Here is a 19,509-nt window from a genome sequence, read left to right on the forward strand (position 1 = left end):
TTGCACTTGTACTCATGGAGAAAAAGAAGGTACCAAATAGACATTTTCACTTGGCATTCATTCATAACAGCGTTCTACCACCACCAAAGATGCTCTTTTTAAAGCACAGCAATACCCCACAGATACAAAACACTATCATTTATCTAAGACAAAGCACACTAAACCTGGATTTTAAAAAACAAATGCCAGTCACTTCTCTCTCACTCACATTTTAAACAAACAAAACACATGAAAGGTAGAATATTATTTCATTTTCTTTCAAGTACTAAACTATTTCTGAAAATCAAAGTCCACAAATGTAATTCTTTACCCTGTATGAATAGAGAGCAAAACAGCAGCATCAAGCCCTAAATAATCATTTGAGGGATACCAACACTAGCTGCAGGGCAAATGTAAATTTAGCTTTTAATCCTTCAATTTCTGCTGTTTCCAGGCATTGTGTACCTCAAATAAGAAGCCTGACTATTATTCAGCTGACTAGCTTTTAATTTGGACAATGTGAACAAACTTTTTTTAACCATGACCCAGAGCCACAGATGAAATGAGATTAAAGTTGTCTCTTCACATTTAGTAATCTTCTAGTTAACATGCAAAACAACAAGAAAGCTACTTTAAGAAAAAAAAAATACAGTCAGGCCAACAGAAAATAAAGGTTGTGTCGGACTGCAGCTAAGCAACTCATTAAACATGTTATCCTGCTACCACGCAGGTGCAATGTGATTTTCACACAGGCTGTGATCCTGTACCTGTGCAGTGGCCCGCACTGAAAAATAGCTCAGGATATTAAAGCCTGAGTCCCAGCAATACCACCAGGCAACATGCAAAGCCTGTTTCATTCCATTTGATGGCAAAGTCAAACTTCGGTCTCACCAAAAGGCTCTTCAGGGCACCACAGTCACAGATACCTGTGCTAGGTTCCCACAAGACCCTGCAGTCCAACCTCCAGTGAGTTTTCATCACCCTCACAACACTGCTGGCTACACTACAGTCAGCCTCAATACACTGAAGTGAGAAATGTGTTCTGAGATGTGGGAACACCCTTAGGAGAAAACTTAAAGAAAGTGAAATATACTCTTGTGATTTTATTTTAATCCAACCCTACAGAACTGCAAGACTTAAGCATAAATAGCTTTTTTCCAGTGACCAAGAAAGAGACAAACCATGTCCCTGGCAGTGTTAAAACATGTTTAATCTAAGGCCATTGTAACTAAAATACACAACTACTGACAACAGTCACCACTGACCTACATAGGAAAGACTACCAGACTAGCTTTTATTGTCATGGATTCTCAGTTTTCTAATGATTAACAAGGGTGAACCTCTTAGAAGAGGAGCAGTGATGCTCTTATTATTTTGCAGGAATTAAAATAAAACTATATACCATCTGCTTCCTTCGATCTTCCACAAACCCCAGCAACTTTAATGAGCTAAAACAGTCAGTGTTTTCCTCGGAATACAGAGGATATTCTCCATATTGTTCTACTTACTGTGAAGATAGTCTGCCAGGTCACCACCATTACAGTACTGCAAACAGAAGAGATAGCTCAGTTACTGCAAGGCAAATCGAAGATTAAAACCAGTAAACCACTAGGGTGGCAGGCTTTTCCTGGCATTTAAACATAAATAATCACACATATATCAAAATATGTATTCATAAGTTGGCAGGAAAAACTAACAACATTCCAGTAGGTTTCTCTTCTGTCCTATTTCCCCTACATGTTATGTTGCATTATGACACACCAGCATTAACCAGCTTCCATGTGTGTGCACACGCATCAGAGGAAAATAAAACCAGAACAAAGCCAAAGCGTCACCACTGGAGAGCCCACCAGAAAAGCTGGTAGAGGAAAATCTGGGAGCAGCCATAGCTGAAAACTGAAATTCCCCATATCACATTCCATATAATTAAGGAAAGTCAACAAGACCTCAGAGAAAAGACTGCAGAGGAAAGAAAACAGTCAAAAGCTTTGCAGCTAAGCTGCGTGGAGAAAATTTATTTTCCATATATCTTTGGAGCAGACACTACCCAGTAACACCCATCCAACCCTTAAGGTAAGACGTCTGACTGATTAAACCTGTGCCAGCACGACCTTCTCTCAGCAGCAATATAAAAAAATCCCCTGGCTGCTATCGTCACCCACACTGCTCCAGTTCCCAAATGCATGCAGCTGGAGATTAGATGAGCAAAAGCATCACAGGTGAGACTGTAAGCAGAAAGCACTACTTGTGTAACAAAATAGGCTGGTCTGTTTAAACCAAGGGGTTTTTTTTTAAAAAAAAAAAAAGGAAAAGAGAGAGAAAAAAGGGGGTAAAAAAAGGAGAGGGGAAAAAAAAAGAAGAAGAGATATACACTCACCTCCATAACCAAGTAGACAGAGTTTGCCATTTCCTGGGGAAAGAGAAAACAGGAAAAACAAGGATTGATGTGTTGAAATATTTCACATGCATTACAACTGCTGCATTTCTTTTTAAACGGGTAAACTGTGCTCTGTATGATTCAGACTGAAAAGAGGGGAAAAACTTCATTACAGATTAATTCCTGGAGGATTGCTTACTTTCAAAGTGCCAGGTATTTAAGCGTTTTATTCCTTTCTGTGTGTGCACTTACTTAACCAAGCAAGTTTCGCATATTGTAGCTTGGGTCTTCATGTTCCTTTCTGGCTTTTAGGATTAACTCCGGCATGCAACGCAGATGCTGGCACACTACTATCTTAGAGCCTTAATCATTTCTACATTTAACACGGCCCTTTATAGCAGCTATTCCCACATGAGCAATGCTGGTCTGAACAGAGAGATAAGAGCAACACAGCTTTGGGACCTGCAATTCAACCCCACAGCTGAAAAGTGCCCAAGAAATTCACAGAATCATAGAATGGTTAGGGGGTTGGAAGGGACCTCAAAGATCATCTAGCTCCAACCCCCCTGCCATGGACAGGGACACCCTCCACTACACCAGGTTGCCCACAGCCTCATCCAACCTGGCCTTGAACACTTCCAGGGATGGGGCATCTACAACTTCTCTGGTTAATCTGTTCCAGTGCCTCACTACCCTCAGAGTGAAAAATTTCTTTCTTATATCCAATCTAAATCTACCCTCTTTCAATTTAAATCCATTGCCCCTTGTCCTGTCACTACATACTCTTGCATGTTTGATTCGAGGGCAAAAAGGAAAAATCTCGGGTCAAAAACGCAACATTGACCAACCCATTTCTAGACATCCATTAACAGAGTGCTATTATTGGGTGGCTAAAGCTTCCTGGATTATCATAAGGGTCAAAATCAGCAAGTCCAGGCCAAATGCTCCTCTTCCTAAGTTTGCTACTGGTGCTGCACTGTGATGCTTCTTGCAATCTTGAGAGGTTACCTCCAGCCTTAGCTGATCTTCTCCACCGGCCCTCTGGCCTTAGGAAGCATGTACAAGGCAGTATACACACCGTACAGGCACAAGATACTGCAGAGAAGTGTCTCCCAAACACACCGCACTGCAGAATTGTGTTAGGAACGTTGGTGGCTGTGCACCACACACCAACACCAGCCTGGCACTAGTCTAGCAGAGCTGCCGCACCACCAGCAGAGAACGAATATAACAACAGCCAGATGTTTCAGTCTTGGGTAGACCCAGAATGGCGAATGACTCTAAATCCTCTTGTTGAAAGAGAAGTCAGGCAGAAGCAGACCTACTACTCAAAGCCTGTGTGCCAGGGGCCACTCCTGAACTCCAGCCCCAGTCCCAGACAAGCGCAGGCAGCAATTAGCTGGGGAGCGGAGATGCTCTGAAAGCAGCAGCAGAGCAAGAGTTCAGCCCGTTCCCACAGCTGCAGGGCAGCACGCCTTTACCCACAGGCTGCTTAGACACCCGCCTGCCTGATTCCTCTTCCGAGCTCCACTACAGTCTCAAAAAGCCCCAGCATCCACCCTACCAGCCTTATCAGCTTCCAAGCAGCCTCCGCTGCCTGCTCCCAGCCCCTTTCATCTCCACCTCCCGTCATGCCTGTACCAACTAACTGCCTTTGTCAACGCCTCGAGCCCTCAGCACCTCCCGTCGTTTCTCCTGCAGGCCTCTCTCAACCTCACAACATGAAATCTGAGTTTTCAGATGCTTGCTGGAAGACCGGTTGGAGGAAGAGGGAAGGAAGCTGAACTAGCTGTGATTTGAGACTGGAGCTGCGTGCAGCACGGGCCGCCTTCCCCCGGCGGCTCACAGCATGGGCAATCCGGCAGCCTTGGCCCACGCGGCTGCCCCGGTGCGAGCGTTCGGCAGACCCCGGGGCTGGCCGTCCCCGGCTCTCACCGCTGTTCTCACTGCCAAGCCCAGAGGAGCTTTTTGAAGGTTTCCTTGTTTGTCCAAAAAGCAGTTTTCTGTGATACTTCAAGAGGGCTTTTGTTGCATTTCCTTGCATGAGGAGTACTGCTTTAAACAGGTCTTGTTTCCCAATCTCTGCATTTAAAAGCAGCACACGCTAAGTCATCCACTCTCACACACACTTCAGATGAAGTGGGACACCAGTCTGTGGTCAGAAGCACCAGCCCAGGGAGCAGCCCAAGAAGAAAACCCCAGGCATCGTCATAAGCTTTGCATGTGACAAAGCACTGGGGGAAAAATTTCAGAAGCATTTCAAAGCCCCACCAGCTCCTGCTGCCCTTAGCAAGAACAGTGGAAGGTCAAGGATAATGGGAAGGCTCCCAGGCCTCTCGCTTCTCTGCCAGCTTCAGACACAGATGTACCAGAAGACACGGGGACACACCAGCAGCGCGGCGCAGCTGCTCAGGGAACGGCTGTGGGGCTGCAGAGCTCACCACAGTCCAACTGCTGGGCACGCAGGGAGTGTCTGAAGTGGTTTTTGCAGCCCACACCGAGTTCATCACTGCCACAGCAACACTTTTCATAGACACTTCTCATCTAAACGTGCTGTGATCATTGCAGCTCAGCACCCCTACGCATGACTGTGTATAGTGCCAGCAGGGTTTGGGGAAGCTTAGTATGGTATTACCTAGATAGACAACAAAGACAAAGCTTGGCTTACACAAAGTTAAGTCCAAAAGATATCTGTAATAAGTTATTAGCCAACAGCAATGTACACTGCACAGTTTGGTTGTTTTTCCACTGTACGTTATTTAAAGACTCTGCAAACAAAACATCATCAAGCAAGTAATTGATTTTTGGCAGCCAGTGTGTACAGTGACCAGGGTTAAATAAGGACCTACACAGGCAAGGGAGATGCTCTGCTCCACTTCCCCAGCTACAAAGTGACCTTGGTGGTTTTATCCCACCAACACAGGGTGAAGAGATAAGAGGGCAATGCCCAGAAGGCTTCTAGAAGAGAAAGAGGTGGCTCCCACAGCCATTCCCTGGCACCAGCACCCTCTGAACGTTCAGGCCCCCCAGGCAGCCCTCTCCACCCTGTTGCACGCACACCCACTGCAGCAGAGGAGCATTCAGCAAGTGTGTTTTCACATCGCAGACGCCTGTAGCAAGGATGACACAAATTCCACGTTTGCAACTTCAGCATTTCAAGACACACTTACCAGAAACAGATCTGTAGGAGTTTTGCCAACAAAACTAAACATTTATTTCAAGAAGGACCCTGAAAACAAGCTCTTGTTTCAAAGCTTGTCCGAAGTCACAATGGACACAACTGTCTAAAGAGATTTCTGGTTTCTCAAATGGGCTGATGGGACTTTTCTGAAGCTGAGTCAGAAGCAGAAACTATTTCTTTTCCATTTTTATCCTTCCACTGTATTTATGGTTTGTTCATTAACAAAATGAGGAAAAAATACTGCATGCCAAATTTTGCAGGCTACCAGTCTCTCTGCAAATAAACAAAATGCCCAACTCGCTCATTTCCACAACAGTAACAAGAATAATATTACAGTTTGTTGTATTTCTGCAGAGGCTTATGTCCAAGAAGCGCTACAGATAATTTACTCTGGACCTCTCACTCATACGTGCCAGCCCGGGCAGCCAAGGCTAATCCTGTCACTAAATAAGCTTGACGAAGAGAACAGCATAGAGGCAACCTCTTAATTTTTCCTTCTCATCACAAAGTGCAGCAGTACCCTGACCACACTCCACAACGGCACCAAAAGGCCTCTGCCAAAGACGATACACTGATAATTAATCAGTCTGGATCATTGCCTGACTTGTACTTCTTGCAGCAGGGGCCCCAGCAATGAAGTTACAATTTAATTGAGTGTAAAAATAGGCAACAGCCTCTACTGTCTACAAATAACACACATCTGCTGACGGAGGACAAAGAAACGAAGAAAATTCCTTTAGCAGTACAGCATAAATCGCCCCAGGACGGCGTTAGAGACACCGAGACCCAGCAGTCCTGTCTCCCTTTAAGTTTTCTCTCCACCCGTACTGGAAGGTGGCATGATCCTCTTCTTGGAAAGTGTGCGTTTAGGTGTGTCCAAAGGGAAATGTCTGGGTGTACCCACAGTTAGTCATCCTCCTACCACAGCTTAAAAAGTCTGCAAGAGGAAACTTCCATAGAGAAATCCTCCTCTGTGCTCCAGCCCAGCACCTAGCCTGCCACCAAGTTTAGAAAGATGTTTAGGAAGGGAAAAGAGCTGAAGTTTAATTACACAACACTCCAAAACCTCTCTTGGAAGTGCAGTGTTCTCACTAACCTGGGTGAGACCACTGTTGTGATAGACACTGGGGCAAAACTAGCAAAGAATGGCTTCCACCTCACACAAATCCTCTTTTCTAGGAAGACTGGGGGATGCAGGAGGAACATGTCAAAGACAAACATATCTCCACTGTTACGTCCATGTGCTGGGCATCGCGTGGCCAGCAAGGCTCCTACTGCCTACAGGAGAGGAGCCATATGGACTCAATCCTCAAAACTGGTTTTGCTACTCTCCTGAAGAACAGTGTACCACCACCTGTTTGTTGGTGTTCCTCCAATGGCAAAGGTTCCTGTTTTGTGCCTCTCAGAAGATATCTACCATGTGCAGCTCAACACTGCCTCTCAACCAGCACCCAGAGCAGCTGCCAAGCAAAGATAACCGCCGCACACAGATCTCTGCAAACGGGGCTAGGACTCACCAATGGTACCAACACAACACAAGTGTAAAATAAAGCTGAGGGTCTGACAGTGGAAGATAAACTTGACGCCAACCGAAAGCTAAGCTTTTCCACTGTTCTTTTTTGTTGTTGTTGGGTTTTTTTTGTGTCTTGTTTTTTTTTTTTTTTTAAATGCTACTTCCTCCGCTCGCAGCAGCAGAACTGCAGCACACCGCATCCTGCCATTTGGCCAGCAGGATCTCATGGAGCCAGCACCCTTTTAGCCTATGATGTCCAGTCATAGTCATCGCTCTTCTGGCAGTGGCACTGCAGTCACAAACATGGGCTGCAATGAACACAATTCTGCTTTACAGAAACCAACACCTGGGCCAACGACACCTGGAAAGCCTCTAGCTAAGGCAGGGGCTCCCAAGCCGGCGAGGCTCAGGAAACAGAGCCCCTGTTCTTGAAAGAGGGAAGAAACTTTCCAAACAGTAAAATCTCTTGGTATTATTTCACTCTGGCTCACGCTTGGCTTGAGCACGCTAATCTCTAAAGAGGGAAAGGGAAACCATCAAGCTGTGCAAGGATTATCTCTTGACGCAACTAGTTGAACGGAACCAAGATAAAAGACAATAGTAACATCAATCTGAATTGTGGGAGCACCTACCAATGCTCACCCTTTGCAATACAGATCTAAGGTAAATAGCCAGAAGATATTCACGTGCCTTTTGACCTCACACGGAAAGAAAAACTTATTTCAGAGCCTGTTGTGTTTTTCTATTCTGTGGCCCTAGCCGTTCTCTCCACTCCTTTTGAACCTTCCCAGTAATGAAGTCAGGAACATATCAAGCAGGTTTCCAATTCAACACACAGCAGTTGACTGAGATTAAGGAAGAAAAGGAGGAAAGAAGAGGAAAGTACTCATCCACTGCACTATAATGTCCTCTCTGCACAGACATGCAATACCATAAAATGTTTCTCAAAGCCAGACGCAGGTTCACAGCCAAAGAAAAGCACATTTTAGGACAGACTTTTGGGATTGAAATTGTGCAGCCAGCAAGACCCTGCACCAAGAGAATTAGCACAGTATAAGGAACCAACAGCCACTTTTCTTTTGCATATGGGCTACACTGGAAGTGATAAATCTTGGGCTACAGTAGCAGTCACACATATGCACAGTTCAGGGGATGATACACAAGCAACAAAACCCACCATCCAACAGCCTACTCAGTATCTTTGTCTGTTTTAGCACATCCAGGTCCAGCAGCAATAAAACATACTGCTACTGACTGGAAAATGTTATCATCATGGTCAGCACATCTTTGACTTCTCACAAGAATGAGGGTTCCTAATTTCTTCACGTAGATCCCAGGCAATAAGCATAAGCAGCAAGACCCAGAGATGCCCACTGACTTCTTCATTGGTTCTTGACTGCATTCTGCTTCCTACAGACCTGTCAGCTTGCTCCAGGATGTGGAGCACCAGTGGAGGCATAGGGCAGGAAGAAGGGAGGCCCTGCAGCAGAGAGGTAGTTTACGGCCAGCCTTGAAGTAGATCGAGTTCTGTAAGACCAGAACAACGATGCCAAGGGGCCAGTGTTACACTATTCCAGGCACTACGATATTCTCTGCTTATAAAACAGATGAGTCGTTTCAGGACAGGTCAATACTCCAGGGCACATTAAAACAGCAGGAAAGCTATCCTCTGGTTCTACATGGGCTTCAGGAAGGGAGGGAAAATACTTCCCATCCCCCTGGCAACAGTCCTAAAAGTCTGACATCAAAAAACAAACACGACAACGTCATGTCCATGGAGCTACTGTTTGCCAGACAGCTAATACCACCACAGACAAACGATAGGACTGCTGGTGAGACAGCTTGATCTTCAAGTGATCTGAAGAAACTTCACCATCTCTTCCACCGGACATGAGCTTTCTGCAGCTTCCTTCAGACCAGCCCCAGCTCTCTCCTCCTCTCCACTCCTACCTGCAGGCAGCAGCAGGCTGCAGTGCCTGCCACAGCCCACGGACGGGGCAGTCTGCTGTCGGCTTCGCACAAGTTCACTGCGGGACTCAATGCACTTGCTGGATGACTGATGGCTACGGCGCTTGCGGAGAGCTCGAACAGGAAAACACGACTCTCCTTCGGAGGCAGACTGGGCCTCTGCAGAGCAACAGACTACAGCGAGTCAAAGCTGAGAGCTGCATCTGAGCCTAACCACAGAAACCAAAACGTAGGATTAATGTCATAATAAGAGCATAGAGACAAAGCGGCAGGTTCCACAAGTTACAGAGCTTCAAGGCAAGACCAAAAACACGCATCAGAGCAAACTGAAGACTCATACTGCCAGGACGCTGAAAAGCAATCACTTCTTACAGCAGTCACGTTTCATCTGGGGGTAACGCTGCACCACCTACACCAGTCTGTGCTCCCAGCTGGGCAGCCCTTTGGGAGGCATTCCTGTTGGAAAGCCAGCAGCGCAGGTCACGTCCGTATACAACAGCTGCAGCAGCCCAGCAAGGATAAGAAATAGTGGAGGAAAAAAGCAGCAGAATCTTGAAAAGTTTCGACTTTCTGACATGGAGCAGAAAGAAGTAGTTACCCCTTTGCCAACAGGCAGAATAAGACCTAGAAGCTTCTTTAAACACAAGCAAACTCATTTTTGCGAATGGCAACACATTACGTTAACGCTATTGAGAGAGGAGACTTCAGAATTCTAAAAACAGTGACAGAAACATTGCAGATCTGATTTGCTTTTCCACATTCCTCACCTCCGTTCTGTATCACAGTCCTGGTATGAAATGAACATTTAAGGTTGAATTCCCCATTGCCTTAAGCTCAGCCATGTGTACTGGAATGAAACCCTCACATACTATAAAGTTGCATTTTACAAACCTGCCCAAAGAGCAGGAGCAGGGAGGGGAGTGCTGTGGTTCAAGGTGGACAAGGCAGGCTACAGAGGGAACACTTCAGTTTTAGTCACACACTCAGACATCTTCACTTACTGAGAGATGTTCAAACACAAGCAAAGCCACACAATCTGGGAGTTTGATTTTAGAACCGATTAATGTAGTTCTACTAATAAAGTTGGGAACAGCTTAGTTTTTTAACAGCATATCCCAAACACAATCTGACATCCTGAAGGAGATTTTTTTAATGCAACTGTGGAAATTAAAGGCTCAACTCCCACGAGGTTTTCCATGGCAGCTGCCTGCCTGGCCTCTGCAAGTCTTCTCCTTTACATCCACTTATTTCATACATCATTTACCAGATTTAAGAAAACAAACACACATTGTTGCAGCACAAAGGTGTTGTAACAAGGAGTGTAAAGGAAAAAAGCATAGGTTTTCAAATAAAAGCTGTCTTAATTTAAGAGGGGGGGAAAAAATAATCCCATTACCAGAAAGCAGAGCAATATGGGCTCAAATCTGCAGTATTTAAAAAAAAAAAAACAACAAATGGAACTGAATATGTTTTAACATATTTAAAAGGCTGGCTACAATTGCCAGTTCTAGATGAAGAAAACATCAGCCAAACACAAATGAAAAATCCTGCCAAGAGACAGTTGCCCAACGGCCCAGTTGTGTGCACAGTGGCATTAAGCAGCACACTCGCAGAGGAAACACACAGCCTGTGTGCCCAAACCCGCCAAGCAGCCTGGCAGGGCTGTGTCGCAGCCCTGCCTGACCCCACCTCACCTCTGCTGCCATCCATGGGGGTTCCCATCGCACTTCCAGCTCTCACACCCCAGGCCCCCGGCACGTTCCGAGCCGGCTGGGAAGCCTTCCCTTCCTGGAGATGTAAGACGCTTTGCTAAATAGGATCTCTAACGACTTAAAATTCTGCATCTTCAAATTCCCCCTCCACCAGAACTACACTGTCTGGCTGATCTCTAATATGCCAGCTCAGCTGACCTAATTCCTCGTTATTCTGATGCCAGGAGACAAGCCAGGTGCTCCAGCAGCCAGACAGAACATTATTGCCCTAAGCAACCAGTGATGCAGAATTTGATTCATTTCTATCAGACCCCCTTGAAACAACCTTGCTTAATAAACAAACACAGCTTTGAGATCCTCACTTTGCCTTTTGAGAGCATCTCTTTATTTTTATGGTGGTGTTCAGGTTCTGCACATCATAAAGCAGGAGACATTCCACAGTCAAGGCACTCCTTTGCTATACACAAAACAAGCTCTAAAGCTATCTTGATTCTGCTGTGGATGTTTATTATTAACTTTCTCAGACAGGAACCATAACATCTGAAGGCAATTAAGATGGCTTCTCTTAAGCCAAGTGTGTTTAGGTCTGTACCCAAGAAACATTGCCTTGGAAGACCACATCACTCATACTCACTTTCCATCAAGTTTGCCATTTACCTCTGCTACATAAACATGAGTAACAGCAAAAAAAACCCCCAAAAAAACAAAAACCAAACAGGACATCCAACCAACAAAAAACAAGCAAAAAAATACATATTTATTTTGAAAACAAAAACCTTCTCTCCTTGACTTTGTGGACCAAAGACCACCACCTCTGCTGACCACCCCTGTGCTTAGCTTCTCAATTCCCGCTATATCCTGCTGTGTGCCATGAGACAGTCAGTCTGTCTCATGGAAGAGACATGTCCACTTCAGAGGACCAGAGCTTCTCCAGGAGCTTCCCCTAAACAAACCAGAGCTATCCAGCTCAGACTCCTACCACCAACACTAACCCCACGTTTGTTGTTTGCTAGTCTGCCTGTGCAAAAGCTCTCAGCTGGTATCACCGGGGAGGAAGACAAGGGGCGCAAGAAAGGGAGAGGAAAAACTGATTATCCTCAATTTGCTATGTATACTCGAGCATTAAGATGAGCCTTTGCAATACACAGTTCTATTGCAATTTCCCAGTTTAAGGTCAAACCCAGTCCTCTCAAAAAATTCAGTCTTTTAACCCGGTGTTAGTTTGGACCTACAAATATTGAAAGAAATTCAAACAGTGGTTCTCCAACTGAATTCAGTCCCACCCAACCACTGATTAGGAGGCACCTCTTCCCATCTATCTCCCAAATCTCCACTCCCTTGCTGTGCTTACTCCAACCACACACATTCAATCATCACAAGGATTTAAAAAGCGAAAGTTTTCATAATGGAAACACTGATGGAACTTCAAGAAGAGGAGCACCAATAGCACCTCAGCCATTACCAAAGCTTTGCTGTCAAACTGTGAACACAACAGCCTACCAGTTTCCGATTACTCCTGGGAAACATTCCTTAATCTGTCATTATAGTCTGAGTAATGCTACCTTCCACAGGAGCTTTAGAGGCTATTAACTTCCACGTCGCTGGCTCTTCCATGACATCTTAATCATGTGAGAGGAACACAGGTATGTGCTTTACACACAGGATGAGCAAAACAGTGATCATAAGTTCAGAAATGCAACAAGACCACTCCCTCTAAAAAAAGCCCATGACTCCTCTGAGGTCTATATTTAGTGGTCAACATTTGCTAGATGTTTCTGTGACCTGCCCAGTGGGGTGCTCAGCTGGTGAAGCCAACATTAAACAGAAGTTCAAGACTATAAAATTCTCTATTCTTAATAAACACAGCCATTCTGGTCCACGAAACTCTCAAGTCTCATCCTACAAAACTACTGGCAGAGGGTGGTTGGGTTTTCCATCCTTTTCCCCTTCTAGCTCTAAATTAAGCCAGATCCAATCTCCAGTAACAGAATGATTCCCTTCACCAGACACGAGGATGCTGACGGAGCAGGACAGCAGACACCCCGTTCTCGTCCGCAGCGCAAACAGAAAGAGGATTGCTTGGCGGTTCAGAGGAGCCTGTGCTTTACACCCACTCACCAGGCAACCTGCCAGCTTCGCTCGGGGATGGAATTAAAACAGGATTTAACCAGGCAGGCAGCCTGACCTCAGGAGCGTGATCTCCCTGACAGTGTCTCCTTAGTCATTCCAAGTGTCACAGCAGAGCCCTGTCTCCCAAGACGGGGCACCCGAACAGCAGTGCCTGAGGAACAGAAGATCCTGCATTAGGTGGCACGAGAGGTGGTGAGGCAAAGAGGTGACACTGCAGCAACACTGATTCATCCGACATCACACTCGGCAGCAGAGCGCTGCAGCAGAAGCGAGCGGTGCTGGAGGGCACACCAAAGGACACTGCCGCACTCAGAGCTCCAGAGGTCCCAGGGGACAGCAGGAGGCACGTACACAAGATGTGGACTGGCAGCTAAAGGCTCCGCGTTGGAAAAGGATGATGGTGCAGACAGGACAACAGGGCATCACAGCCCAACAGCCGTGGTCCTATTGATCACAAGGACTTTCTATACAACGATAATCGAACAAGCCTGTCATTAGTTGGCTGTCAAGACCAACCCAGGGTGACTGATGATTAAGCTGAGAAGTGTTTGTTCTGCCAGCCATGCCTTAATCCATGTGCACAAGAAAAACTGCACTGCAAGGACTCCGTGTTCTTTGCCTCCAGGAGCTCCAGGTGATACAGTCACCCCAGTAGAAATATTTTTGGTGAGTCTGTACTGCACGAGTTAAGCATTACTCTCAACTCATCTCAAGCTGATGAGTACAATCAGCTAAATTGACACAAAATTATGGAAAGCAGACCCCTAGGTAACCTAGGCTGAATCAGCACTGTGCCCTGGGTGACATTAACAGCTTTGTTTCTACAACCAGTCCAACCCACCCATGCAAAAATTAGAAAAAAACAAAACACCAAAACACCTCACCTGATATCCACACAAGCACAGTCATAGCCAGGCTGCTTTAAGCAGCAAGCTCAGATCACAGCACACAACTAGGGAAAACATGCCAGTAAAATAATCCTTCTTCCTGTTTCATGCAGGAAAACACTTTCTAACATCCAAAGCATGACTTATGTCCAGAAATAGCAGATTTTCTGCCCTAGCACCAACACAGCCACATGCGAGATCTTCAGTTGACACATACTCAACCAGCCCTCCCAGGGCACAGGGAAGGCAAGCATACTCAGGACCTGCCATTGCCCCAAACATCTTCGTTACATGTAAGAACCTACTTCTTACTAGTGCTGGAAGAAGCTGTCGAGCACATAGTGCTTCCAGGATCTGACAAGTTCAAGAGTTACCTTCCTACCACTGAATCCCCTCAGGTAATCAAGCGGTCTCTGATCACAGATTCAGAGTCCACATCCTGAATCACAAAAGAAACCAAATAAGTCCCATGCATCAGACCATGTGCTGCTAAGCTGTCAGTGTCAACATGTGTGAAGAGCTGAGCCAATCCTCAGAGTTTTAGAAACCCAGTTTCCAAGAAAACTCATTTCCAGACCAAGTCCTCATCCAGTGGAAATCACCATTTGTATCCTTGTTGCCACTAACTTCCACCTTAAGGAACAAGAGCTTATTTGGCTACCTTCAGAGAAAAAGACTTCTGGTATCCAGATGTCCATCTAAATCAGTGTACTCCCCTTGACTACTGCAGTCTGAAGACCTCGACTCCAGCCCCTCTGCAAGCCAGCTGAGGAGTCCAGGATTGTTCAGTAGCAACTGATGCACTCCACACATGGTGGAATAAAGTTTTTACTTTATGTCAAACATCTCCTGTGCCTAGGAAAGATCCGCACCACAACTCCATACAGACACTAAATGGACAGTACTTTTAGAAATGCAAAACAATATGATTTATCCTCTTTTAGTGCAGGGGTTCTCACATTAGGCTCCTAGACTATTCACAGCACCTCTCATTAATAGATGAGCACACGATAATGGGAATATGCATATTTCATTTTGCGAGCCATTCTCATGTAATGATGCTGCTCTTAGGGCTCCAGTGAAGGGATCTATAAAAGTCCAGACACTGTACTTTTACGCATTAAACATTCACCAGTATCATCTATTTCTAGGAAGCTTCTTATTTTGTCATTATTTATGAACCAATATCACAAAGATCTATGAAATGAGAAGGAACACAGCAATTTTCCCGGATTTGAAGGATAAAATAAGTGTGCCAGGATGAGAGTTGCTGTCAGTATTAAATATCAGCCCTCCAAGGGTCTGTCTGGGGCAAATCTGGCATTACATCAAAAATCTTGAATTGTATGAGGTCTGGTTAGCATTAGTTTTTAACCAGGAAAACGCAAACGAAAGCATCATTGGGTGTAATCACTTGCTTACAGCCGCTGTGGTTTTGGCAACCATTTCCTTGTGTGTAAGGAACACACGAGTAAAAGTTGAAGTCCCTGTTGACAGGAGGTGCAGAGCAAGCCACAACACAAAATGCAACGATAGGCAAAGCTACGGGGCAACATTAAGATTCACAGGAAGTATTTTTTCCCCTCTATGATGCTGTAATACAAGAATAAGCCTCTTCACTTTTAGAAAGCCTAAAAGCAAGGGCTCAATTAACTGCAACTGTGACACTTTCAAGGGTAAACATACATGCAGCTATGAGCGAGGTAACCGATCTTGTATCGGAGGAGCAAGGCAAGCAATAAGCAGTATTTCTCACAAAGTGAGGAACTGCAGGCAGATGCCAGCCTTCCACCAAACTGCACCTTTGCCTTGGCAGGTAACGTACTCCTGTACAGCTCCTAAGCAGACACAGGGCAAGGCTGAATGCTCAGACACATCCACACAGACAACCTAGGCAGGGGGACTGCATCAGACTGTGTCTGATGACCCACCACTGAACAGCAGAGGAGGCTCCACACCCTGATAGCACTATACAGAACTCAGTGCCACTTAAATCACCTCATTTTGTCCAAGAAACAAATTACTCAGGTCATACAAGCAGTCTCTGACAACGCTGGTAACTAAACATATACCTGGGCATGCCTTGAGCCCAGGACCATTCTCAAGTTCCTGTTTTGTGGTCTCTTACACAGCTTCTGGCTATCTGCTATACACAGAATTTAAGCAAAGCTCGTTTGCCATCACCTAAGGAGAAAAATGCATTGCTGCAGTCGTAATAGTGATGAAATCACTCCTTTTGCAGGAAATGTCTTTGAGCTACTTCCTACTAGGCAGTTATTTGAAGCAGAGTGAGGAACAGAACATGAGCAAAGCTTTTGAGAGATCTGCAATAAGCAAATCCAGCAGCATAACACTTCATACAAATGCAAACTATAGAGGAAGCATGGGAGCAGACTCTCACTCACTCCCTCAACTTAAAGTTACTAAGTGAACTTAGAAGGTACAAAGGAGAATGAAAAAAACAGGAGATTAATGCCTCAAGTGGCCTGTGCCCAGAGGAAACCTCCCCAGCTCTCCCAGCTACTCTGCAGCATGCATCAGGCCAAAAGTGGTCACTGCTTCACAAGACCAGCTCACAACACTGGTTCAGGAGCAACGCACCGCTGGCCTCTCATCTAGAGAGATGCTTCCAAGCAGCAATCCCATTCCCAGCAGCCTTGCCTCCCTCCCAGAGCACCCTGAAACCCTCCATGCCCACCTCTCGCCAAAACAACGCCAGGCATTAAGCACCTTCCGGGGATCCGGCCCCCCGCAGCCCCTCGCCATAACCCCCTGCCCCGTCGGAGAGGGACACGGCGGGTCGCACAGCCCCGGGGGGCTGTGGGGCCAGGGTGACGCGGGCAGACTACAGCACCCGGCAGGCGTTGCGAACAGGCTGTACCGACCGGCTGGCACTCCTGTTCGGGGTGACGTGGAGGCCACCGGAGCCAATCCACGGGAGAAGGAGGAATGTCAACAAACACAGGGCCTGCGGGACACGTGATATCAGGGACAGAGCAGGCAGCTCCAGATAAGCCACCCCAGGGCCACCCGGGGGTCCGGCGGTCACCGTCACGCGCAAACATCAGGGCTTCGGGCGGCACAGGCGGTACCGACGTCCCGCACACCAGCCCCTCCATCCACGCACAGAGGAGTTCCATTTTAGGCTTTCAAATCCTGCGGCTTTTTTTAAAAAAGCATCACGAATGTCAAAGAAAACTTGCCCCGTGATCCAGCAGGATTTTTGAGCTAAAAATTCAAGGGAGGGGGGGAAGTAGTTGGATAACTTGGGTTTCAGAGCAGATAGGTTGCAGCCCCTTAGATTAGATCTTCAGAGCTGACTTTGAAGGAAAAAGCAACTGCGGGAAACCACAATAATCTAAAAATGTCTGCTGCAATTTTTAACACTTAGTGATTGCCACAAGGACAACAGAAAAATGCAAATAAAAATCCTCTGGAACTGAAGACAATCATATGCTACAAAGTCATCTCGCACTATTTTTACATCACTTTAGGAAAAAGAAATTTTGTTAGGGATTATATCCAGACTAAAGAAAGAAAATAAAAGGCAGGCATGCCGAGAATAACTACTTTAATTTTACTTCTAACATTTTGAGAACTTAAGAGCTCCCAATACAAGCATATTCACTACGCTGCATTTCACTACATAACATCCTGGGAGCAGGAGCTCCCACCTCAGCTCCCAACTGCCTTAAGAGTTCTGTGGTCCAGACAACAACTAATAAACAATCTGCTCAGCCGTGTTTATCTTTCCCTAACTTATCAGAAGACTTTTTTCTCCTCCCCAAGAACACATATTTCATTACAAACTTCTGTGAAAAACTGAAATTCCACAAGCTCCATTCAATCTATCCCAAATCCAGAATGCTTTGCTGTAACTGAATGTATTTACCTGGAAGTCGTACAAGGCAACGATGTTTTCATGTTTCAATTCCTAGAAAAAGCAAAACAAAGACCATAAGCTAGGAGCACAAACAAAGGCCATACAGAACAAAGACTGAAGAAAACAAGTCAGTCTACTTTTACCTTAAGTATTTTTATTTCCTTGCCCAGCAGAGTTTGAGATTTTGCGAGGTTTTTCTTGTTAATGCATTTCACTGCTACTTCCAGCTCAGGTTTCTGAAAGAGTGCATATGTAATTCAATAATAAATGTAAATTTCGCCATTAATTTACATTAGGATAAGCAGCCTCTTAACAGATTACAACCACTACTGAAAGAAGTGTCTTGCAGCCCCGGTAAAGGCCTCTCACTTTATATCCTAATGCCTATCCCTCACTTGTTCAGACTTGTCCTTTCCCGAATTATGCTTGTCAGCCAAGGTTTGGGTTTTTGTCACTACTTTATACTATGATTATCCTCTTATTTAATCACTAGAAATAAACGCACTGTAGGAGCCACGGCTTATCCCAAGCCCTAATAATGGCAAATCCACTGCCGGATTGGTTTCTTTTTATTTACCAGTGAGCGATTTCCCTTCCTCTTGCAAAAATTACGTGGAGAAAGAAAAAAAACTCCACAGACACACAAAATAAAAGCACAAAGCAAAGCCCTCTACACACTTCACAGATGGCGGGGGGGGGGATTTTTGATTGCCTGATTTCAAGGTGAGGGCCACTTTTGGCGAGCAGGACGTCTCTGCGGCCACCTCCGCGGCGGGTTGCTGGCCTCCAGCCCCGCTCTGGCCAGCCGCAAGGTGAAGCCACCTGCCCGGGTCCTGCTGGGGAACACGCCTTCCCCTCCAAAAACCTCCAGAATAACAGCAACAAATAATAATAAACATGCCTACCACCAGCAGAGCTGCCCCAGAGCCCGGGGCTGATGCCCAGGCTAAGAATAGCCGCCGCAGCCCAGCAGGGACGGGGCGACCGGGACGCGGTGCCCAGCTCGGGCCAGACGAAAAATTAAGCTAAAAAAAAAAAAAAAAAAAAAAGGCAGGGAAAAAAAAAAAAAAATATTATTCACCTCTTTGTGCCTGCCTTTGAAAACGACGGCGAAGGCTCCGTGCCCGATCAGGTCCTTCCTGCTGAACTCAAACTTTCCCACCGTCTCCATGGCGCTGCGCCGGGGGGTCCCCGGAGCCGGCGGGGAGACTGCGGCCGGGACGGCTTCAGAGCTGCAAAGGGACGAGGAGGAGGAGGATGGCGGTGATGAAGGAGCTCCCTTTAAAGCAAATCAAACCTCTCCCGATCCAAACACAACGGGTCACCCCCCCACACCGCCCCCCGAAAAGCAGTCAGGAGTCGGAAACCCGCTGGCGGAGGGACCCTCTCTCCTGTCGGCTCAGCGCCGGGCTCCTCTCCCCCACCTCGCCCTCATCCATGGGCTGCCTCTTCCTGCAGAGCGGCCGGGAGCTGGTCATTGTTAGAAGCCGGGAAGAAGCTGGCTCCTCAGCAGCGGGCCTTCCCCATCTCTTCCTCGGGACAGACCGGCGCGGCTCCTCCAGCGGCCGTTTCAGGCGGGGCTCCGCATGCCGAGCCCGGCCCTCCCCGACTCGCAGGCGCGGCTTCGCGGAGAGTCCACCTTAAGCGCGATCCACCTTAAAGCCCAGTCCGCCTTACGGGCACGGTCCACCTTAAGCGTGAGTCCACCTTAAGGGCCGCACGCGCCCCCGACCGCTTGCACACAGCGGGGCCGGGGTCACCCCGAGGGTCCCGCCGGCGCCCAGACAAAGCTCTGCGGAGCGGAGCGCGGCGCGGCCGACAGCAGTGGCGGCCCCAGCGGCCGCGGCGCAGGCGCGGTGCGCGGCAGTGCGGGAGGCGG

General features: G+C 46.7%; 1 protein-coding gene across 3 annotated transcripts in view; it reads right to left on the reverse strand.

Annotated features, from left to right (window-relative positions):
* The window catches only part of ULK1 (unc-51 like autophagy activating kinase 1), an 82,270-nt gene extending 63,072 nt beyond the window's left edge, over positions 1-19,198 (reverse strand). Inside the window, exons 1-6 of one of the 3 annotated variants that reach the window (XM_086623241.1) lie at positions 19,060-19,198; positions 18,712-18,905; positions 17,774-17,866; positions 17,640-17,681; positions 2,357-2,389; positions 1,488-1,524 (exon numbers count right to left, since the gene is read on the reverse strand). In XM_086623241.1, coding sequence (XP_086479367.1) covers positions 1,488-1,524; positions 2,357-2,389; positions 17,640-17,681; positions 17,774-17,866; positions 18,712-18,905; positions 19,060-19,108 — 448 coding nt within the window. In that variant the 5' untranslated portion in view covers positions 19,109-19,198. Of the gene's footprint in view, positions 1-1,487; positions 1,525-2,356; positions 2,390-17,639; positions 17,682-17,773; positions 17,867-18,711; positions 18,906-19,054 lie in introns of all 3 variants that reach the window. The other 2 variants (XM_086623242.1, XM_086623243.1) reach the window with 2 other exon arrangements.
* Positions 19,199-19,509: the final 311 nt, after the last annotated feature.

Source organism: Tauraco erythrolophus, chromosome 19, assembly GCF_009769465.1.
Source record: "Tauraco erythrolophus isolate bTauEry1 chromosome 19, bTauEry1.pri, whole genome shotgun sequence".
Taxonomy (NCBI): Eukaryota; Metazoa; Chordata; class Aves; order Musophagiformes; family Musophagidae; genus Tauraco; species Tauraco erythrolophus.